The 24,762-nt window shown below is 34.2% G+C and overlaps 2 protein-coding genes and 1 long non-coding RNA gene across 4 annotated transcripts; 1 reads left to right on the top strand and 2 right to left on the bottom strand.

The window, feature by feature from the left end:
• Positions 1 to 2,503: 2,503 nt before the first annotated feature.
• Positions 2,504 to 16,754, bottom strand: LOC123654439. Its single transcript, XR_006743245.1, has 3 exons — positions 16,680 to 16,754; positions 10,527 to 10,528; positions 2,504 to 2,516 (listed from the first exon to the last, which is right to left on the bottom strand). It is a non-coding gene; the product is annotated as an uncharacterized LOC123654439 (long non-coding RNA).
• Positions 12,293 to 22,599, top strand: LOC123654438 (tubulin alpha-8 chain-like). 2 transcript variants are annotated; one of them, XM_045590343.1, is made up of 9 exons: positions 12,293 to 12,515; positions 13,093 to 13,265; positions 13,660 to 13,788; positions 14,357 to 14,527; positions 15,486 to 15,626; positions 16,409 to 16,624; positions 18,184 to 18,347; positions 19,189 to 19,291; positions 22,567 to 22,599. In XM_045590343.1, the coding sequence occupies exons 1-9, from the start codon at positions 12,332 to 12,334 to the stop codon at positions 22,597 to 22,599; spliced, it is 1,314 nt and encodes a 437-aa protein (XP_045446299.1). In that variant the 5' UTR covers positions 12,293 to 12,331. The 2 variants fall into 2 exon arrangements, with proteins under 2 accessions (XP_045446299.1, XP_045446298.1); XM_045590342.1 differs by lacking the exon at positions 22,567 to 22,599 and having other exon boundaries at positions 12,317 to 12,515; positions 19,189 to 19,321.
• An 818-nt stretch (positions 22,600 to 23,417) lies between these two features.
• On the bottom strand, positions 23,418 to 24,504 carry LOC123654805 (dehydrogenase/reductase SDR family member 13-like). Its single transcript, XM_045590690.1, has one exon. It carries the CDS (start codon positions 24,465 to 24,467, stop codon positions 23,466 to 23,468), a length of 1,002 nt encoding a protein of 333 aa, XP_045446646.1. The 5' UTR covers positions 24,468 to 24,504; the 3' UTR covers positions 23,418 to 23,465.
• Positions 24,505 to 24,762: the final 258 nt, after the last annotated feature.

Here is a 24,762-nt window from a genome sequence, read left to right as displayed (position 1 = left end):
TCGTGCGTCGGAGCTGACACACACACTTTTTTATTTTAGGTTAACACATTTTTTTCGAGTTAATTATTTCATATACCTACTTACTCTACATCAAGGCAGCGCCAGCTACACGATTTTTTCGGCCCGATTTTCAGTTAAAATGAAGTCAATGTCACTTAGTAAGGATAACGTAGCATTCTATTGGTTAAAGAATTATTAAAATGGTCCAGTCGTTCTTGAATTCATCCATTACAATCAAACAAAATCGGTCACCAACCCGCCTGCCCAGCGTGGTGACTATGGGCAAAACACATGAGTTTACGTTATTTTTGGCGTTAACTTGTGGAGGCCTATGTCCAGCAGTGGACTGTATAGGCTGTAATGATGATGATGATCATGAATCAAACAAAAACATCAAATCTTTCTGCTTTACAAAATTGGTAGTTATTATGTTATTGCATTATATATGTTTCTAGTATAACGAATTTAAATTACATATTTGTTACTTTGAACTCATTGCTTTAAGTACCGAGTATTATTTTTGAAAGATCTTACATTTATAAAAGTGAAAATACAAAAATAACAGAATTACAGTATTGTTGTTGAAGTCGAACAGTCACAAAACTTACTTCTAAAGAGTTACCCCAACCAACAATGCACCGTAACCTATCATCATCATCATCATCATCATTACAGCCTATACAGTCCACTGCTGGACATAGGCCTCCACAAGTTTACGCCAAAAATAACGTGAACTCATTTGTTTTGCCCACCGTAACCTATAACTATAATTAATATTTAGTATTAACTAGCTGAAAGTTAAAAAATTTCGTCGTTAGGCTAAGACTGTACAGCCATATTTATTCGTAAACTAGCTGACCCGGCGAACTTTGTATCGCCTAACACAAACTTTATCGTATGGTATTAAAGTTCAAATTGACTTTTAAGTATTATCACAAATCTTTTGTATGGGAGTATAGAAAAGTGTTGTTTTTAGACTTTTTCAGGAAATTTAAATTTTTTTTTTTTTTGAATTTTTCTCTCCGTAAGAACCATCCTCGTACTTCAAGGAATATTTTAAAAAAAGAATTAGCGAAATCGGTCCAACCGTTCTCGAGTTTTGCGCTTAGCAACACATTTAGCGACTCATTTTTATATTATAGATAAATCGATTTTATTTATACGTAAATTTGTTTCGGCAATTCATTTTTATTTTTGTATTAATAATATCATAAATACCTTTAACATCGATATGTTATAAAGTAAACAAGTGTACGAAGCAAATCAATCATTTATAAGCACGGAGCGACCCTAGCTATGAATAGATTGGACCCGTTCTCTAATCCCGGAGATGAATCGACGTCACCGCAAATTACTTCACCAGCTGACTCGTTTCAATTGATTTTATTGAATTTAAACAATTTTATTTAAATATCTTTTTCCTCTATCACTCTCGTCATAAATCACCCATCACTTTATTATTTACGCTTTTTTTGTTTATGAATGATTTGAGATGAGATAGACTGCTTTGAGAACTAAAATTATAAAAAAAATGACATTTTTTATACTACAATAGTGGCACCTAAGCGTACGATCCACCTGTTGTTAAGCAGACACCTACGATACCAAGGCTAACAGGAGCAATGCAATAGCGTGGCCGATTTTACCCCTGACCCTCTAGGAGCTCTAGCTGACTTATTTACCACATGATTCATTAGTAAGGTGTGTAGTTAGAGTAAAGCTCCTACGCTATTCCAATTAAAAGTATATGCAAACAGTACATATTATTTAGTTCTGCTCTAATTAAACATACATATTATAGAATATGGAATCGCTAAAGATCTTACGAACGTTTAATTGCTGTGATAAGCCCTCTTCATTCTTCTATTGTATTTTATTTAAAACTTTTAACTAATAATATTAATATTATTATTATTAATATATTAATATTATTAATATTAAATTAAATTCATGAGTTATTACATCAACTGTTTACCGTAAAAATATAATGTTTTTCTAAAGTTATAGAAACATTTGGTACACTAGCCGCTCGGTACTTGAGGCTGATTGAAAACCGGCCTTGCTTTGTGTGTTTGTTTGTTGAGATAATAGCTGATTTTACTGAAGTTGAGCATCTGCACTAAGTGGAGCGTGGGGTAAGTGGGCAACTGTAACATGGCAATGTTGCGTTTGTCCACTTGTTAATACGACAATAATGCCCAGCTACAAGATCGATATTGTTCTAAAAGTTGCGTAAGTTGCGTATGTCTATTATATATTATGTTACTTAGGAATACCAACAGGTTAGAAATTTTCGTTCTAAATTATTAATTTCAAAAAATTTCAAAGTTATTTTAATAGTATATGAATACAGAATTTTTGTTGAATAAATTATTTTATTTACCTAAAATTTATATAACATATGTCGATTTTTTAATAACACGAATGTATGAATGACAACGTGAGTTACACCTTCTGTTTTCAAGCCTGAATGTTTCACGTTTCCTATTATTAAAAATCGTCTTTTTAAAAATTTTCTTTCCAATACTTTAAAAATACTAAACAAATCCCAACTTAACACACTGACAAGCTTAAAAAGTAGCAGTTGTGTCAAATTAATAAAAATAATCGTCTCATACACAACAATAATACACTCGAATCCCACCAGACACGTGTCACTTACAAATAAACCAGAAGTAATTTACTAAGTAACAGATAATTGTTATATGGATATCCATAAGATATTTTTATAGGCAAAGTGGTAAAGCGTGTCTGACACGTGCAAGGCACGCGTCAACGGCTCCGCCCTCTTGTGTTGGTATTACTCTTAAACGACAATTTGTTCATAATTTAAACATTAAAATAATAAAAATATATATGTCGTATTTTTTTAAAAAGCCCATTTGTGGAATGAATTATTCGCATTTTTTACGATTATCTGTGATAGTTAGACATTATTAAACAGATTAAAAATATTTTTAGGTTACGTTACTAACATTAGGTATTGGTTGATTTCACTATAAGAAGCATAGAAAACGTATACCTCTATAAACAAAAATCTAATGTTGTTTTAAAATTTATCCCCAATAGGGAAAGGCAAAGGACTATAATCCATACAGCCTAACAAAAATCTAATTGGACTTTATGACGTACAGAGTATAGAATGAAAATTAGGTCAAAGATCTTAGAGACATTATTACACAACTTTTTTCTTCGAATCCAAATATTTTTAAATGGCATAGGTAGTATACTTATCATATTTAAACTGCTTATCGCTTCAGCCTGTAGTATCCCACTGCTGTTTAGGTGAATGGCCAATATAAAAAAATTTCTTTCCTTATTTCTTTATGTGGTACTTCTAATAAGCTCACCCCGGACCCCACCGCCGGCTGTAACTATACCTATACCTATAACACAAGCCAATATTTAGTTGCTTATCTTAGGACTATGTATTGTGTGAATGTTACGAGATATTTATTTATTATTGCCTTATATTTTTTTTCTATTTCAAATCAATGAACTATAAAAAATCTTATAAAAGTTCTGAGGACTGAATTTTTGTTACAAAAATGAACAAATGAATGAAAGTAAATATATACTTGTACTTCAAATTTCCCACGCCATTTTTACTATAAAATTTCACACGGTAACAAAAACTTTAAAAAAAAAAAATCAACCCAAAAAACTAACACGTAGACAGACACTTGAACTCTATGACATATCATATTTTAATAGCCGGCTAATTGTTGTGATATCCCACTTATGAGGACGCGTGTCACTTTTAATACTATTAATTCTATTCAAGTGATTTTTAATACTTCAAGAGCACTGATTGTTAAAAAAAAACCTTAAATAAACAGTGCTAATATTCTCACGGTATTAAATACTGTTTATTTTTAACTTGACAAATATATAAATGTAATCAGTAAACAAATTTAGGTATATTTTTATACTACCAGGTTGATATCGACGATCTACGTAAAATTGCCGGTGGTGGCTGAATGAGGATTGGGTAAAGACGGAATGTTTGGTGCGAACTTGGGGAGGCTTATGTCCAGCAGTGGACTGTGATAGGCTAAAGTGGAATGAAGTTAAGGTTGATATGCTCTACAACTACCGTAGTCCATGGAAGCCTGCTACACCAGGAACATCACAAGCCCGTGTCTACTCTTCCTCCGCTGTTAACAAAGTGTAACCTTAGAAACTCTGATTACCTTACTAACCAGAAGTATACAACACAGCTTAAGAGAATTATTATTTAGCCATTATCAAATTAAAGTACGCTTCAAATCACTATTTAATCATCGTAATAAATTAATTATAGTATAGCCGTGTGGTTACGGCATTAAATAATATAGCCACCCCCTCTCTTCCCGTGGGTGTCGTAAGAGGCGACTAAGGGTTAACACAAGCTAGCCCTGTGGTCACCAACCCGCCTGCCGAGGGTGGTGACTATGGGCAACACACACGAGTTCTCGCCATTTTTGGCGCGAACTTGTGGAGGCCTATGTACAGCAGTGGACTGCAATAGGCTGAAGTGATTTTGATGAGTTCCGCCAAACTCCGCAGTTGTTCTTTTTAATCTATGTAAGGTTCAATCTTCTATAAAATTAAATACATTCCCTTATGGCTGGTCTATATTTTGAGCAATACATTTCTGTTATGCCTGTCAATGTAATTTAAATTTCATAGCTTCCATATTTATTAGTTCATAATAAGAACTAGCAAGATTATTCCGCCATGTGGTCCAATCCAAAACCAATAACAGGAATGTACCTAACAAGCGTTAAATAAGCAAATAAACACGCCGTGAACTTGCGCCTACACGTGACGAATCGTCGATGTCACGCCGATTTTACGAATATCGGTAACTAATTGAGCGGTATTAGCTTTTAAGTATAAATGTTAATTTATATTATAATCATGTTTACTATAATGTAAAATTTACGTAAAAATATATATAAATAAAAGGTAACTCATTTTATAATTTGAACGCTGTCATTGCTTATTTTAAAAATTTAGTTTTGAATGAATATGGAGCGTTTGAAATATGTGTAACCTTTCCAGAAAACATTAAAATATTAGACCACCTTTAGACTCTGTTAAATGTTCGTCTCGTATTTTCCTTTAATGTTTACAATACGAATCAAAACCACGAAGAAAAAAAAACATTTTGTTAAATAAAAATGGTTCATTAAAAACAGTTATCATTTTGATATTAAATACATTAAAATTGTTGATCCTGAACACACCTACGTATTATTAGGTACCCAATTAGAAAATGAAAAAAACGAAATCGATAACAATGCTTTTGTAAACTTCGTCTTTAAGGGTAATATAATAATTGTGTTTGCAGGCAAACGAAGAAAAACCGACTTCAATTATATCGACAAGTAGTCAACGTAGATAGACGAAAAAGTAGTCAAGTAAATACGCATTATCAAAGATTACTCCAAAAGTTGTAATCAGATCTCGGTGAAATTTAAATGTGACCACATGATAAACATCGGCTTTCGATTAAATTAAAAATCATCAAAATCGGTACAGTAAAAAGTTATGCGGATTTTCGAGAGTTTCCCTCGATTTCTCTGGATCCCATCATTAGATCCTGGTTTCCTTATCATGGTACCAAACTAGGGATATCTCCTTTCCAACAAAAAAAGAATTATCAAAATTTGTTCATAAACGACGGTGTTATCCCCAAACATACATAAAAAATATATATATACGGTCGAATTGGGTAACCTTCTCCTTTTTTTGAAGTCGGTTAAAAACGTCAAAATTAAAAAAAATATACGTGACAAGTTTAAAAACGTCGCGTATATAAAAAGAAGTCAATAAAAATGTTTTTTGACGAAGAATAAACAGAATTGGATTACAATTAGTAGATTAAAATAGTTATAATTGTAAAATGAGAATTTGTCATTCCTATTAAGGCCTACTTGAATGAAGAAATTTTTGATTTGATTTGTATAACTAAGGTATTTCAGATATTATTCGTCCAGTTTTGTAATTAAATTCGAAGGTGGCTAGAATGAAGTGTCAAAGTTATTACTGGACCCCGTATGACCGATTGCAGCGGTGTCAAACCGTTTACCCTTATCACATCTACACACCACCCATCTGTCGAGGCTTCGAGAACAATGCGTCTATTCATGCACCGACTCTTTTTTTATCGAAAAAAATGCATTTTTCGACCAAAAAACACGATTTCTGTAATAAAACGGAGTGTCGGTTATAAGCTGTGTACAGTTATTACGAAAACGCTGTATTTTTACTAGAATTTTTCCATTGGTTTTATCTTTCATTATTTTTATAACATTTAGCATTCTGAATGTTAGAATATTATTAAAATCGTGATCTTCTTAGAAATTTCAGAGTTTAATGGTTATATACAAATAAGCCTTTTTAACACAAGATTACTTTTTTCTTTTATAACTAATTAGGTATATCTTTACTTAGTTTGATAATTTCATATTTTTTCTTCTTATGAAATACTTATTGAATGTAAGTAAATAGCGGAATAGTTCTATTGATACAAGTATCAAAAGACATTGATAACATATTTATTATTAAATAAAATAATATATTATTAAAAGAATTATTCCGAAAATATAACAATATATAAAATCATTCAAGCGACAATTCAAATAATAGACAGAAAAATACAAACAATTCAAGCTATGTACAAAATCCCTCAAAATCGCCAATAAAATAAAGTCAACATTTGTCCGTGAACATACATCGCAGGCACCTGGCGTGCATTGTGAGTCCCCTCGCGCGGCCCTAGCCCTGGGCCCCTCAAGATTTAATTACCGTCCTTTATACTTACCGATCTTTGCTACTGTCTGTTTATTTCTGAATTATTTTTCTTAAATCTGTATCGATGTAAAAAGGAAAAAAAATAATACACGAACGTATGTATTTTAAAATGTACAGTTTCAAAAAGTATAAGGTGCTATTTTTAATCCTGGATTGAACGGTACCGAAAAGATTATTATTTTTGCGTAGTTACAACTACACATTCATACACATGTTCAGGAGATAAAGATAGACATAAGACTATTTTTTTATCCTACTATTATCGTAAATACGAAAAACTGTGAGGATGGATGGATGGATGACTATTTCTTGTAAAACTATTGTATACAAACTCCATACGTAAATAGATGAAAATCCAAAAAAACATAGTCTAATTTTTATCCTGACATTTCACGGGATCAGAAAATAAATGATTAAAATCATGCAGCTAATCATAACATGGTGTCAATGAAAAAAAATTCCACGCGAATATAGTCGAGTTCGAAGATCATTACGTATATAAAACAAAGTCACTTCCCGCTCTCTGTATGCTTAGATCTTTAAAACTACGCAACAGATTTTGATGCGGTTTTCTTTAGATACAAACACTGATAGTTTTTGCAACCGTGCGAAGCCGGGGTAAATCGCTAGTTTAAAATAAAGTAAAGTATAGATATCACGTACACAGATGAAATCCCGTGCATTTCATAGTCGTACGTAAAATTGTCTCAAATAACGGTAATACCCGGTACTTATGAATATCAAACGCTGATCGTAATGGGGTAGCAGTTATCTGATCCGGATTAAGCCAGTAAAAAGAGCTCATTATTCCGCATCGTGGACTAAATGGGATTTTTTATTTTGCCCACACCTCGAGGCATTGTCGGTGTCCCCGGGATAGGTTATCTGTTGGACTGGAAATAAATACTTTTTTATGACAAACTTTTTGGATGTATTGAGTAAAATTTGAGCCAAATAAAGATTTGTTTGGTAAGGCGTTCCTACTTTTTTCTAAAATTTCCTCTGTTCGTAAAATCTTTTTTTATATAGTAAAATATTTATTGATATGTATGATATATTACGGTATTTTAAACATAGTGAAAATACCAAAAAGAAATCAAATATATCCATTATTTATTATGCTTGTCTATTGGAGATACTTTTGTTTTATTATCTCCGTAAAAGTACGTAGAAATATTAATGTCAATTATAAAAAAAAAAAAACTGTACTAAAATAAATCTTAAATACGAAAAAGGTAATATATCAAAGCAAAGACCACTAGAGCTATAGTCCACTGTGGTGCATTATAATGTGAAGTACTCCCTACAAGATGTTATCTTGAAGCATTAGTGATAATTGTTCTGATAGGAGCCTGTATCTCAGATCTACCCCTGTGTCACACTGACAGCTATTTGTCAAGGCTTACTGTCAGAAAATAAAGTAAATCGCGAATGTGTTACATATTTTAAAAAAATAAAAATATTGGCTTAAATGCTAATAAATTAGTTAAGATTAAAATTACTTACTTTTGAATAAAGATATTATTAAAATTGTTTAAATAAATTACTATTTCTTGTTTTAATTTTAAAAATAAAATTCGAAAATAAGGTAAAGATTGTAAACATTTTTTTGCTTTTTATTTGTTTTTTATCTGTGATTTTTTGGCACAACTGGAAATCATTCAGACTAAACAAAAAAAAAAAAAATTGTGTTTCTTTTATATTCATGTTTCTATCCAAAATTCACGTTTTATAGACTACGATAAATTTAAACATCTAATATAGAAAATACTTATGCAATGGACGCTTAAGAAATGTGTTATTTTTCTAATTATTAATTAAATGGACCAAAGCTGGGGGCTTTCAACTAGTATTTATTGTAGTTGAACTGGCAAAATACTAAAAGCGTGAAACTGAAATAATCACAATTTTTTACATTTTCAGTTTAACTTTTACAAATTGTAAGAAAATTTGAAACGCAAACTAGCCACTTTGACCCGACCGCTCATAAGTTTCGCACTTATTTACCTTTATTAAGTAGACAAAGGTTTTTAATATAAGTTAAAATTCTTATATTCACACATCGACCAATTAAGTCTTCACGTAAAACTGAAAAATAATAATAGAATAATAATAATATTGAAGTATAAGAAAACAACAAGACACGTAGCTATTCATATTTATTTCCATAGATAAACGAAACTTGATTTAGTTTTTATTCTAAGTAGTAGCGTCGATTTTACCAGTTGTTTTTTGTATGGCTCACCTGATGGCGAGCGATTACCGTAGCTTATAGACGTCTGCAACACCAGGATCATCGCAAGCGCATTGCCGACTCTACTCTCAATTCCACAAGAGTTCCGTTCACCATACTCACCACAGGAACACAACACTACTTGATAACAGTATTATTTAGTTGTGATCAAACGTAAACGGTTTGAAACTACACGTTTAAGAGTAATAGAAATATCTTAAAAATATAGCGGAACTTGATGGTAAAAAATAATAAATATAACTTTTATCTGTTGGATATCGCAATCCGTCGAATAGCGCCATCCACAACCAGTAAAACAGGGCCATAAACATTTAATTTAACGGTAGACCAATTAAAACAAACCATCATCCACCATATATCACTCACCGTCAAAGAACAAGCGTGACGAATAGAATATTCTTTCTCCATTGTAAACACAATGTCACACAATTATATATTCAAAATACACTTCAATAACGGGGCGCGATGAAAGTTTTGCATACAAATGGGATTAACAGTGACAACACAGGCCCGTGACGCCGCAAATTAGGTGTTTATTAAACTCTTAAAGTGTGCTGGATTCATTGGTTTCGGTACACAGTTTTAGTATTATTATTTCGTCTTACTGAAAACGTCAAGACAGTCTATTATATTTTTAATAACTAGGTCGGCAAACAAGCGTACGGCTCACCCTGATGGTAAGCGATTACCGTAGCTTATAGACGTCTGCAACACCAGGAGCATCGCAAGCGCGTTGCCGACCTTTTCTCCAATTCCCCCTAGGAGCTCTGGTCACTTTACTCACCTACAGGAACACAATACTGCTAGAAAGCAGTATTTTTTAGCTCTGATCTTCTGTATTATACCTTACCGGTCCGTTGATAAAGTTGATCACAGAATGTTCTCCTTGCTAGCCTACTATAAAAAAAATACCTACAATTAAAATAAAATATAGTTCACCTATATTCTCGAAAACAATCAGCGTGAAAGATCAGATTTACTATAGCTGTTTTCCCTACAGTTTTTAATAAAACCGGAAACTAGCACTAATTTTCCTTTTGTCATCCCTAATTTACTTTTTTTTCTCTTTATTTCTTTAGTTATCAATGTTTTTGCGACTTCCCTAGGAAAGTATCAAATCAAAATTATTATTATCACTATGTAGCCTTTTTTCTATTTTAGGACTGTTGATTATGATGAAACGTCGATAAGAAACTTAACGGTTACTTTTCTCTTTTTTTAAATAAAAAGTTTTAATCTATACCTTACCTACCAACTTACTATATTATATTTATACTATGTCTACATCAGAGGTACTTTTGTTTTTATAATTGGACATACGAATGAATATTTATGGTAGTAACCAAAAACGTACTGAAGAAAAAATCTTACAAAACATATTGAATTTAAAAATCAGTAGGTACATTAAATGATAATTAATATAAAATACAAAAAGCTATTTCTTATACCACTAGGATGGCACACTGTAGACGCCTATCACACCGGGAGCATTTCAAGCGCGCTATCGACTCTACCCTCGACCCCATCCCTAGGAGCTCTGGCCACCTTACTCACTACAGGAACACGGTAAGGCTGAGCACTTCCACAGTTATATAGTTAATACAAACTTTTTAATTTCTATTTGCGATGTATAATTTCGTAACCAACTACAAGGGGTAGAAATAAATTTTATAACCTAGCAAAATCATACATCCCTTGAAGAGTAAAGTAAATACAAAAAATGCAAATCAACTTACATCAAATACACCAGCATGCCGGGTCCTCTATAGGGACCCGTCAAACGCCATTGTGTCCTAATAGTTCTAACTATGGGGTTCCACCCCATGACTTCGACCCTTGCGACTCTGTGCCATAGACTAGAGATGGCTAGAGATTTTATCTGTGGCATGTTCCAGACTTATTAATCTGTAATTATTTTTTTTTTATTTCATGTGCCTATGTTTAAAAACTAAAATGAAATATAACTTAAAAATAAGCACATTAAAAAACGATCATTTATCAAATCAAAATTAAAAATCCTTTTTTTCGGGATCTTCACAAGCATTTCTTAATCGTATTTTACGATTATTTTATTTATCTCTGTAAAAAAAATATAATACGAGCTACCACTGATTTCAAATGAAGGTTCTGCAAAAGATATTTGTCAAGAAACTTCGCAGTTATGCTTATTATAATTGTGTAGGTACGTTATAATGAAAATAATGACAAAGGAACATAATCTGAAAATAGGGCAAATATTTTTTTAATTTTAATAACAGAATTAAAATCATTGTGGATAAATACGTACAGTAATTATATAAAATTAACTAAAAACTTTTTTAACTAAACTATACTATGAAACTGGCAGGATATAAATTTCAAAATTGTCGCTTCTCATATTCAATTTAAGAACAATTTACATAATAGATTTTAGCAGCCCATATAGGTCGGGCGAAGATTAGCACTTTTTTTTCAAAATTTTAGTCCTCATGAAATTTTTGTAAAACTGTTTTAATTTACAAGTTTTTTTTTATATATTTTTACGTCCGTGTCGTCAAAATTTTAAGTAAATATAATGGTGAGTTTTATTTGAATAGTATTCCGTAGTTAAAATATACTTTAATTGTGAAATTGCTATGATACTAAAAACAATGGTAAATCTTTTTTGGAAAAATAAAAAATGAATTACATATAATATATATAATTATATTATTTTACTTATATGGAAAATACAACGGAATGTTATAATTCATTAGTCATACATAATACATTTATTTATCTCGTATACAATTTACTTTCTTTAAATTCATTGGTTTAGTAATTCGCCTGAGGCTGTACCAGTCGTATTTTAATTTTTTTTGATGTAAAACTTCTTTGCGTACACTTGACTTGGGGAGTAAGCTGGTGAATGCGTTATGATAGCGTTACGAAAAGTGTGATCGGGCGAGGCGAACAGAAGTTGAGAGGGAGATATAAGTTAGTGGAGATAAAAAGTTTTACTTAAGTTTTGTGGTCTAAAGAACACACTCTATTTTTTAAAGGTAAGAAAGCGGGTACTAAAAATAGTTCTGGGCTATAAAATATTACGGTATCGCAAAGTCATACCATGTATAATATGACAAATATGATGAGTTGATATGGTGTGATTTGACTAATTTGATCATGGACGATCCTATAACCCACCAAAGATGTTTATTATTCAGGTTCCTAATAAGTAGGCTCAAATAATATATATTTAGAAAACTCAATTTGCAGAGGGAGTGCATTTCTGTGCACGTTGGTCAAGCTGGCGTGCAAATGGGAGTAGCTTGCTGGCAGCTCTACTGTCTCGAACATGGCATACGTCCAGACGGCACGCTGCCTAGCTGCGAGACAGATCTCAACGCAACTGACTCTTGTTTTAACACTTTCTTCTCGGAGGCCGATCAAGGGAAGATGGTGCCGAGGGTCGTTATGGTGGATCTTGAACCAACTGTGATAGGTAATATGAATTAAGCACAGTGTTTAGCAAAAACTGCCGGCACGCTCAATAACAGATAAAAAAGCATTAACTGTGGGAGAGTGAGAGAAGTGAATATTTTCTCCTGTATTTAATTTTAAGTCTCGCTACTAGGTAGGCCTTTTTGGAATAGAATATTCTTGGGTTTTGTTCACCTTTAATAATGATATCTTTAAAAAAACTTGTATAAAATGATCCATTTTTTAGGTGGGGAAAATCCTCATGGATACCCCTCCAGCGTGAGGGAATAGCACTGGAGAGTTTGTCGGACTTTTACTGACCAAAAACCACCACGTGTGAACAGTCATCCGCCTGGGTGGGGCGAGATGGGGTAGCGCTAGCATTCACCGCCACGCCCGGGGTATAAAATGAGCCTGAACTAGTTCTAAATTCAAAATGAGTTCTTCCAATCCATTTGACACAGGATCCTTATAGATCTATCTTACATATGTATTATCATTTTATCGTTATACGTTTATGGATGCATTGCCTTAGCTACTTTTGTGTAGCTTGTCTTTCTCATCCTTTTAGAGTATTCACCTTATATTAATTATATTAGATGAAGTCCGATCCGGCGATTACCGTCAGCTGTACCATCCCGAACAACTGATCACTGGTAAAGAGGATGCTGCAAACAACTACGCGAGAGGGCATTACTCAACCGGTAAAGAAGTATTGGGACCTGTTATGGAAAGAGTTCGGAAGTTAGCAGATCAGTGTACAGGGCTACAGGTAACGCTTGAGCATTCCCCTAGTATTTCTATATTTAGGTAAAGTTGACATCGAGAATATAAAGGAAAATGTAGAAGATAGACTAGCTTAACTGTTTTAGAATTTCTCTAGTAGTTTGGGTCTGTTTTATTCAGACGGACTTGGTTTTTTTTAATTTGACAGTTTGGATATTGACATGTTTACCAGCTTTTATTTAAAGAGACCTTTATTGTAATAATGAATCTTGTACTATTTCAACGACGTTGTAAACGTCCTAGTTAGTCATAGTCGGCTTACCCTCCTGAAAATAACAATGGCCGTATTTACCGGATTAGCAGAAGTGTTGATAGTGGCTGTGAAACCTTAAGACTTTCTATTACATGGTTTATATTTGTTAAAAGATTTAAATATTTAGGGTTTCTTCGTGTTCCACTCGTTCGGTGGAGGCACGGGGTCGGGTTTCACGTCTCTGCTAATGGAAAATCTGTCTGAAGAATTCGGTAAAAAGAGCAAGTTGGAATTTGCCATCTATCCGGCTCCGCAGGTTAATTTAAATCTAAACACATTTTTTTTAACTTCTTTATTATTTTAAACTCTTAAAAGTAATTTATTTGACTTGCTTACAGGTATATTTTTATGTGATTTTCATAAATATTTAAATTTATCATCTTCCCATCTTGGATTAAAATAAAAATAAATAAATGAAAACAATTTCAAAAATCGTCAATGCTTGTTAATGTTGGAAGTTCCAAATTATACGATTAGGTCGTCAAATAAGCGTACAGCACAGCTGATGGTAAGCGATTACTATAGCCTATAGACGCTTGCAACACCAGAAGCATCGAACGTCGCCAACCTCCATTCCCCTCCAGAAGCTCTGTTCACCTTACTCACCACAGGAACAACAGTGTATGAAAGTAATATTATTTAGCTGTGATCTTCTTTAAGTTCGGGCTTCTCCAATTTTTGAGCAGGAATTTGATTAGAACCAACCTAAATTATAAAGAAACTAGTTCTTTAAACAAAAACAAACTCTTATAACATACAGCCGGTCAGTATAAAATATTTCTAGAGACGCAAAGATAACCACAGCGGTGATACATTTGGGTTAGGTTTCCACAGCGGTTGTGGAACCGTACAACGCGGTGCTCACAACTCACGCCACCATAGAACACTCTGACTGCGCGTTCATGGTCGACAACGAAGCGATCTACGACATTTGTAGACGACGTTTATCCATAGAACGACCGTCTTATGCGAACCTGAACAGACTTATATCACAGGTAATATTGGATAGGGATAATTTTAGTATTTCCTGTGTTGTTTACTAATGTTTACGCGAATTTCACTAATTATAATGAAACAACTTTTCGGATTTAATGGCCATGGTTGTTGTAAAGTATCCGAAACTATGGGCATCTAAAAAACTTAAACCGCGATAAAATCCGAAAAAGTTATTTCATTTGGTGTTTTTTATTTTTATGTTGTGGATTTTGAAACTTATTTTTTTTTTTTTTTCTTTTTGCTATGTCTACTAAATTGGGTTCTGCCTTTAAGATTAGAAAAAAGACATAAAACTAAAAATAAAGCTCAAAAAATATGAAAAATAAAAAATGACAAATATTTAATTGACTACTCGTCAGATTTTGACCAAGTTTAAATGGGTCCAAATGTCTTCTTTCTCCCCAAGTGGACTAAATGCCAGTTTTTTTTTAATTTGTAATACACAAGAAATATGACTGAATTGTTAACGTTTTGAAGTTGTATGCGATCGTATAATGTGAAGTGTGCGATTAATTTGAAAATAATTTAATGTTTTTAATTAATCAGTCTACTAATTTTGGTCAGTCGAAAACATAAATTTTAAAACGTAGGAATATTATAATTGTATTTCTATAAAGGTGACCGCATCTGAGTGTTTAGATGCTACTGTTACTATTACGTATCAGGATTTACTGCATTAGAATACCTGTCATTATATTTTTATACTACTTTTTATTGTGTTTATCAGTTCGCCCAAACATTTGATAGTACACAAAATCGGCATCCATACAATATTTGTTTTATATTATCTTCTGCAATAATTTCGTACAGAAAAATTTGGCAAATTATAATTTTTTTAAGTTGTTGATAGTACTTTTTTCTTTATTTAGGTACATTTTTTGTTGCTGTCGACCAGCACGTTTGTTAAGCGAATTTCATTAACTATTCCTTCATAAACAGTATCTTATACTCAATTAGGTAGTGTCATCGATAACAGCGTCGTTGCGGTTCGACGGCGCACTAAACGTGGACCTCACTGAGTTTCAAACAAACCTGGTCCCTTACCCGCGGATACACTTCCCATTAGCCGCATATGCGCCTGTAGTCTCCGCTGACAAGGTATAAATGAGTTTAAACCTAAAAAGATTAGCTTCACCTGTAATATCCCACTAGGTATAGGCCTCTTTCCCCATCTAGGAGAAGGACTAGAGTTTAATCCACTACGCTAGTCCAATGAGGGTTGGCGGATATATTTTCCAATATGAGAAATGATCGCTATCAGGTGTACATGATAACAACCGGGACCGACGGCTTAACGTGCTTTCCAAGGCACGGTGGGGAGACCCACAAGGACTGACAACCAGACCGGAAATAAATATTTGTAACAACACAAATATCCACTCCGAGCGGGAATCGAACCCGTTACACCAAAGCGGTCTTCAACTAAAAAAGATATAAAAATGTATTTATCAGTAACGCAGAACCAGCCATACCATTGAACAGAGCTTTGTTAAAAAGTTATTATGGCTATTAAAATCTAACTAGAAGCGATAGTTTGACCGTCTTTTTACACCACCCGGGTGGCAAACGAGCCTACGGTTGGCATGATGGTAAGACTTTGTATCTAGCATTATCACCAGAAGCATTACAAGGCCCTTTTAGACAGACCCTCAATCTGTTGCCAGGATCTTTGAACACCTTACTCACCACAGGAACACAACCCTACTTGATAGCGATATTATTTGTCTCATGTCTGTGATCTGTAAGAATATAGTCGACTTATTATTGACTACCTACCTATTACTAACCTACCAATGATTTCGTTATAAATAAAAATACTCTTAAACAGATAAATTATTTTTTTCTGGACATCATATAAAATATCCAAAAAATTTGTCCAGGCGTACCACGAAGGTATGTCCGTATCAGAGATAACAGCGGAACTGTTCGAGCCACAGAACCAGATGGTCAAGTGTGATCCGCGCGATGGCAAGTACATGGCGTGTTGCTTGCTGTACCGGGGCGATGTTGTACCCAAGGATGTGAACGCTGCTATTGCCGCTATGAAGGGTAGAGCAGGGATACGCTTTGTGGACTGGTGTCCAACTGGTTTTAAGGTAAAGACGGCTTTTTTTGTATAGCTTTGGTAATTTCTTTTTTTATTATATGAACAATATCCACGGGCTCTTAGTTGTCCATGTCATTTTTACTACATAAAATATTTGTTACTATACGGCGTGCGTATTTTTCAACAATAGTTTCAGACTAGCAGTTCTAAACGTTTCCGTTGTTATAACGATAGCTTTGAAATACTTAAGGTATTTATTAATAAATTGAGAAGTCTGTACAAGCTAGTTACTTTTAATACGCACAATGATGCATTCGTCCATAGGCTATGTTAGTCGGTTATGATCAGGTGAATTCTATGCTTCTTTGCAACACTAGAAGTACAAAAAAAATCTAATAAATCTAATAGTCTAAATAGTCCAAAGCAAATTTGCGTAGTAATAACATAAGAATCTAAATCACAATTCAACAGTACACGGGGTCCGAGGGTAAATATGAAATACCTAAGATAAAGAACTACTTTGGTGATAGAACCTTAAAAAAAGAAATACCATACTTGGTCGACGGCCTTCCCAAGGATATAGTATTTCGATATGCCCGTAGGAGCTAGTTTGCCCCTAGGACTTAGTATCTCGATATGGCCGTAGGAGTTAGTATCTCGATATGGCCGTAGGAGTTAGTATCTCGATATGGCCGTAGGAGTTAGTATCTCGATATGCCCGTAGAAGTTAGTATTTCGATATGCCCGTAGAAGCTAGTATCTCGATATGCCCGTAGAAGTTAGTATCTCGACATGCCCGTAGGAGTTAGTATCTCGACATGCCCGTAGGAGTTAGTATCTCGATATGCCCGTAGGAGTTAGTATCTCGACATGCCCGTAGGAGTTTTTATCTCGACATGCCCTTAGGAGTTAGTATCTCGATATGGTCGTAGGAGTTAGTATCTCGATATGCCCGTAGGAGTTAGTATCTCGACATGCCCGTAGGAGTTAGTATCTCGACATGCCCGTAGGAGTTAGTATCTCGATATGGCTGTAGGAGTTAGTATCTCGATATGCCCGTAGAAGTTAGTATCTCGACATGCCCGAAGGAGTTAGTATCTCGATATGCCCGTAGGAATTAGTATCTCGACATGCCCGTAGGAGTTAGTATCTCGACATGCCCGTAGGAGTTAGTATCTCGATATGGCCGTAGGAGTTAGTATCTCGATATAGCTGTAGGAGTTAGTATCTTGATATGCCCGTAGGAGCTAATATCTCGATATGGCCGTAGGAGTTAGTATCTCGATATGGTCGTAGGAGTTAGTATCTCGATATGCCCGTAGGAGTTAGTATCTCGACATGCCCGTAGGAGTTAGTATCTCGACATGCCCGTAGGAGTTAGTATCTCGACATGCCCGTAGGAGTTAGTATCTCGATATGGCTGTAGGAGTTAGTATTTCGATATGCCCGTAGAAGTTAGTATCTCGACATGCCCGAAGGAGTTAGTATCTCGATATGGCCGTAGGAGTTAGTATCTCGATATGGCTGTAGGAGTTAGTATCTTGATACGCCCGTAGGAGCTAATATCTCGATATGGCCGTAGGAGTTAGTATGTCGACACGCCCGCAGGTCGGCATCAACTACCAGCCGCCATCCGCGGTGGCGGGCGGCGACCTCGCGCAGGTGAAGCGCGCCGCGTCCATGCTGAGCAACACGACGGCCATCGCGGAGGCGTGGGGCAAGCTCGACCACAAGTTCGACCTCATGTACTCCAAGCGGGCCTTCGTGCACTGGTAAGTGCGCTCAGCTTGGGGACTGAGTTGGTGAATGCGTGATGGAGCGTTACGAAAAGTGTGATCGGGCGAAATGAACGGTACGAGAGAGAGAGATGCGAGCACACATTTTCTTTCTTTCATAGCCAGTTACGTTTTGTATATCTTAGACACAGTGCAGGGCTATTGTGTATAGGGTCGGCAAGGCGCTTGCGATGCTTCTGGTGTTGCAAGCGTCTATATAAGCTACAGTAATTGCTTACCATAACTATACAATTTGGTTCCACCACCATCACCTTTCTACCACCGAACCGCAAGGCATCGCATAAATCTGCACCGCTATGTGGTTGAAATCCCACGATCTCGTACTAAACGGTTTGTTTCCTCGTTCCTCATACGCACCGCAAAAATTTGGAATGCCCTTACGGCTTCCGTTTTTCCAACAAACTATAACTTGGCTATCTTTAAATCAAGAGTGAATAGGCATCTTCTAGGCAAGCGCGCACCACCTTAGGCTGCATCTTCACTTGGCATCAGGTGAGATCACAGTCAAGCGCTAGTCTATATATTAAAAAAAAAACAGATTGAGCCGTACGCATGTTTACCAACCTAGTTTTAAAAAAAATAAAAACCCAAGGAATAGTAGTGTATATTAAAGACGATTATATCGTTGTTTCAAAAATGTTACCCTATCTCGTAAAAATCGTCCATTCACAATAAAAATATAAGATTTTCTTACTTGTGCTAACTGTATAATGATTGAAATGGGAGAAATGTTTGTAGTGTGTTTAAGTGAAGCTTATCGTGATATTGTTACTGTTTTAAAATTGTATTTATTTCAATAATATCTTTTATGGTAAAGGTACGTAGGAGAAGGTATGGAAGAAGGTGAGTTTACAGAAGCGAGGGAAGATCTCGCCGCGCTCGAAAGGGACTACGACGAAGTCGCTATTGAGACCTCTGACCTTCCACCTGGGGTTGATGATGAGCTGTGATATTCTAATACCATAGCAAGTATTAAATGTCACGCGTGAGATTGAAAACCTTTAATCCCAAATAGTAGACCTACAGAATGTATCTAAGCAAAAATAGGACTTCTAGTTAATCCATTATATTTACTACCACCTGAAGTTGATTTTGAACTATGATGTTATATCAGTTACTACCTGTGATCCCAATTAATAGACCTTTAAAATTTATGATGGCAAAGATGGGACTTCTGATCCCAGCTATTTACTCTAGCATACTACTCGCTACCCAAATTGGCCACACCAATTCAATAATACCAATTTTACAAAACATCTTGAAATAGATAAGATCATTCATATCATAATAGCTTGTTTAGTGGAGAGTGTCGGAATTAAAGCGGACGCTACAAAAGCGCGGCCGAATGAATATAATATTGAATATGGCAGAACTTGCGAAAATTGTTATAGGTTCGAAAATGTCCGCTAAGGTTTACGATGCTCCTTTAAATGAACATTCCAGCTGTGTCTAGCCAAAGTTTGTAAACTGCTTGCAGTAGTCTTTACAAATAGTTATTGTCGCCGTGTAAAATTTCCTATAGCCTTGCAAAATCTATATGTATTACAATAGTATGTTCCTCAGGCTTTTATTAACTCAATAACTATACCATTGTTCAATTGTAATTACTTACTTACCTTATACTAGAAATAGGGTATATAATGACGGAATGCATTTCCCTCATAGTTTTTTTATTATTTTCTTTATCGTCTGTTTCGCGTGGCGTAATTGTAAGCGTAATTGTTTTGTCCGCGTCTGTGTCGTGAAAAGTATAAAAAGTTTAACCTTGCTTGTCCCGTGATTAATAAATTGTGATTTTATACATTTAATTGGTTTTATTTCTGTGGAAACCTGCATCAAACGCACGACGGTCATCGATTTCATTATTAACGTCGATTTTTCTTGCAGAATTTTTGTTCTGGATCGTTAGTAGCTTCAGTAGAACCAAGTGCTTATGAAGCTTACTTAGTAATTACACGCTTTTTATTAGCTTCACCTGTATGTTTTTATGTTTGTATGTTTGTGGCCGACTCCTTTAGACTTCATTTTGATCCACTTCAAACGTTTAGGTTTCATTTTAAAATCACGACTTTTTAAGTTCAAATTTCGATAATATCTATAAGTCAAGTCACTAGTAAAGATTTACAATCGGGGCACTCTACGCTCTCCAACCTTTACTCACATTAGTTGAATATCGATAACATCGAAGACCAATACATTAATAGTAGAATATCCAAATCTAAGTCGATCTTTACCGAGCTGATAATAGAATGACACATTCTTTATAATAAATTTAGTGTATTAGACTGACTATTTTACTATTATTATTATTCATTTATATTTTGATTATCGGTTTAGTTCGCAATATAGGGTTATATATGGGTTATTACTATATAGGTTAATTTAAAAATTATAAGTATGCATATGTAATTTTGATTTTTTTTCCTTACACTAAATGGATATTTGTTCATAAGCTATGAAATATTAGGAATCTATCTATACTAATAAATGGCAAGTCGGTTTTTTTGTTCGGTTATACTGCGAAAACTACTAAACCGATCGGAATAATACTTATACCGTAAGATGCAGTGTGTTTCGGAGAAGGTTTTTTTGTATATGCAATGTTGCTGTTGATTATATATCGTGTAAAAAAATTTTGACGGACAGAGATCGCTAGTACAATACAGAAACTCATTTTTTACATAAATTATATTAGCCTATTAGTTTTTATTTGAATGATTTGTTTAAAATGCTCTTGTGCTAAAAATGTATTTATTTAACTTTATGATAATTAATGATAATAAAATTAAAGAAATATTAATAATTAATTATATTAAAATTAAGTTTAGAATTCCCTTATACGTGGGTAACATAAAAATAAATAGTAAGAATTAAAAATTTGATATGGTATTAATCTTTTTCTTTGACTAGTAAGCCTTTTTTGTGCCTATTTAGACAGTAGATCTGAAGGAGTGAACTCAAGTCGTGCGGCGGAGCTGACACACATACTTTTTTTGGCCCATAATAATTAAACAATTTTTAATATCATATCAAAAATCGACCGTTCCAGCGGGGATCGAACCAGCATCTCCGACTAAATTAGACGTGAAGTGTAATACAGAGCAAACAATAGTTAACTAAATAAAATAAAATATACATGTGATTGTATGTATGTGTTTGTGTGTGTGTAAACTTAATTTATATCCGCCTTAAGCAACAATTCCGTTTCATGATAAGACATTTGTGGAGCCAACTAAAAACTTTATTTTTACATTGTCCTTTTGTAAGCGAATATATTTTTAATGACTTATTAATAGAGTTATAAATTCTCGAGCCATTTATATAAAAATGCTTTTGCGCCACCTTAGTTCTGTGCTTCTCTACTGTACAAACCAGATCGGTTCTCCTCTTTGTAAGATTCCCGTTGTAGCCTATTTTACAATGTTTACGAAGTACAGTTGTCTGAAGAAAAAGCTGCCGAACAGTTAGAACTTTACACTCCTCATACAAGTCATCAGTAGGATATCTAAACGGCTTACCAGACCTTCAATACAGCACTCTCTCTCCACCTGTAGCATAGATGTCTTGGAACTACTACCCCATACAGTAATGTAGTAACCGAGAAGCGATTTAACCACGGCATTATATACAGTAAAAAGTGTTTTCCTGCTAGCATATGTTCTCAGTCTCCTAAATACATAAATTAGTTTTCTTATTTTGGAAGCAACGTTAGCAATATGAAGATTTCAAGTCAGCGTACTATCTATTGTCACACCCAGGTATTTAGTGTACTTTGAATATTCCAGAGCCGGGCATGTGCAGGGACTATCTCGTGGATATAGGTCAGTATGTTTTATTTAATTTATTAACTTTTTTCCATGTTCATTTTATTTATTTTAAATAAATAAATATCTATACAATACACACACGGTCGTCTGTTCCTAAAGTAAGCAACTTAATGCTTGTGTTATAGGTAACAGCCGACTGGTATATAGCTACATTTTTTTTTTTTCGATAAACATACTTATAAATAATACATATATAAATATATAAATAAATATTTATATTACACCCAGACTCGGGGTGGGAATCGAACCCACAACCCTCGGAGCAGAAAGCAGGGTCGCTACAAACTGCGCCAACGAGCTAGTCGATTATTTTATTAGAAACATAAACAGCGAGGAAAATATAGTTTAAATAACAAGAAAATATACAACGCAACGAAATTTACAAAAATGACCAATTTTAAAATATCTGTAATCCAATGTATCTTCTTCAAAGTTATACATTGTATACATTTTTTTTTATTATTGTCTAAAAGAAAATAAGATATATATTAAAAAAATACTGCAACGTGGGAACCTACACCAGCTGAGTAGAAGTCAAGATCATTTAAAAAAAAATCGCTTGAATAATAAATGCAATTATTTTAATAAATCAAAATCCATAAGAAAAATAATTGACCAATTTATGGACTAATTTAATGTGAGAAACTAGCAACAAAGACCTTACGTATATTAAATTTTGCAATAATTATGTTTGCAGGCAAACGAAAAAAAACTGGCTTCAATTATATTGACAAGTATTACAACGTAGATAGATGAATAAATAGTCAAGTAAATACACATTATCAAAGATTGTTCCAAAAGTTGTAATAAGATCTCGATGAAATTTAAATGTGACCACATGATAAACATCAGATTTCGATTAAATTAAAAATCATCAAAATTATATAATCTTTTAAAAATCCCAGTAAAAAGTTATGCGAATTTTCGAGAGTTTCCCTCGATTTCTCTAGGATCCCATCGTCAGACCAGAGATATCTCTTTTCCAACAAAAAAAGAATTATCATAATCGGTATATAAACGATGAAGTTATAGTATAGTAGTAGAAGTTATAGTTAAGTATATACCTATATATATACTCGACTCTTATACGTACGGTCGAATTGAGTAACCTCCTCCTTTTTTGAAATTGATTAAAAAAAGAAGACATACGACGGCTCGTACCATAAAATTTGCACAGTTTGTAAGTAATTTTTTTAGTAAAATAAAAATAATGGAAAAGTACATAGTTTTTGTTTATGAAACAATCTTCAATAACAAACACAAATGTTTACTGAAAACACTGCTCAAGCTCCTCACTGCTCAATCCAACCAAACTGATAGACTTGTTCCACAACTTCTGAGCCGTCTCGTCGTCGTAGGCAGATCGCTTCGCTCGAGATAACTGACAATTCTTAAACATTTGCCCACTGACCTTTCCTGCTTCCCTGTCTAATGTCGCATATATCGTCGTCTGAGCGCCGTACCAGGGAGTTTTGAAAAATAATAAAGCTAATGCGATCATGACGGGACCTAAAATTCTTCCCCAATCTCCGAAAATTCTAGTTCCGACGTAACCAGGATCAACACAATTCACAACGATGTTACCTCTAAGTTTTTTACTTAATTTATGAGCAAATAACATGGAACAAAGCTTGCTGTTTGAATAAATCTGCACTTGATACCAAAATCCAAACATTGGTAACCAATATTTGGTAACGTTAATTTTATCTAAATTAATAAAACCAAAATTATGTAATACAGATGAAACATTGACTATTCTAGCGGGTTCAGATATCGTTCCAGTCTTGTTCAAGAGCGGTAACAACAATAAAGTCAGTAGGAACGGTCCGAAATAATTCACTTGCATCATAAAACCCATCCCATCTTCTGTTACAGGCTTGTTAGCGAATCCAATACCAGCGTTGTTTATTAAAACATCCAATCTTTTCTCTGTGTCAATGATGTCTGCTGTAAATTTTCTGATAGATGCTAATGAAGATAAATCAAGCAGTTTGAAAACTACGTGCTTGTTTTCTGTTTTTTCTGTGATCAATTTTAGGGCGTTATCCCCTTCGCTTTGAAAGGGACAGGCGATGATAACTCGAGCGCCTCTTTCAGCGAAGTCCATTGCTGTTTCTAAGCCAATACCCGTCGTTCCCCCGGTAACAATCACGGTCTTCCCATCCAGCCTCTTTCTCGACGTGCATATCGCGTTTGTAGATTTTTGATACAGACCTACTATTAACACTAAGATTATAAGCGTTGTGATAATATAAACAACGAGCGACATTTCGGTGCGCTTGCCGCGATATGAGCGAGTGGAATAATAATAACTCATTGAACGATTAATGTTATATAACATTAGTCAATAGCTAAATCACTACAAAAAATCGGTATCATAATTAAATATTAATGTACTGTGTCTTATCTCATCATTACATAGTGTTCCGGCAACGTGCATATAATTAATTTTAGGTATTATTTTAAAACGATACGTTGATTACCAGTGCAATTTATTACAATTTTAATCAGTAATTTAGTAGTCACAAAAAAATGGTATGATGTAAAAATGGCTTCTGTCGGTC

The sequence above is a fragment of the Melitaea cinxia genome, chromosome 6 (genome assembly GCF_905220565.1).
Source record: "Melitaea cinxia chromosome 6, ilMelCinx1.1, whole genome shotgun sequence".
Taxonomy (NCBI): Eukaryota; Metazoa; Arthropoda; class Insecta; order Lepidoptera; family Nymphalidae; genus Melitaea; species Melitaea cinxia.
Note: the sequence above shows the minus strand (reverse complement) of the source record. Positions and strands in the feature narration are given on the sequence as shown.

What these genes read in the sequence shown, in the direction of transcription:
- LOC123654438 (XM_045590343.1), top strand. Translation starts at nt 12,332, where the DNA reads ATGGGAGTAGCTTGCTGGCAGCTCTACTGTCTCGAACATGGCATACGT. An exon ending in ATCAGTGTACAGGGCTACAG is followed by an intron (nt 13,266 to 13,659) that starts GTAACGCTTGAG and finishes TTAAATATTTAG; the next exon opens with GGTTTCTTCGTGTTCCACTC. An exon ending in GGTGTCCAACTGGTTTTAAG is followed by an intron (nt 16,625 to 18,183) that starts GTAAAGACGGCT and finishes ACACGCCCGCAG; the next exon opens with GTCGGCATCAACTACCAGCC.
- LOC123654805 (XM_045590690.1), bottom strand. Translation starts at nt 24,467, where the DNA reads ATGTCGCTCGTTGTTTATATTATCACAACGCTTATAATCTTAGTGTTA.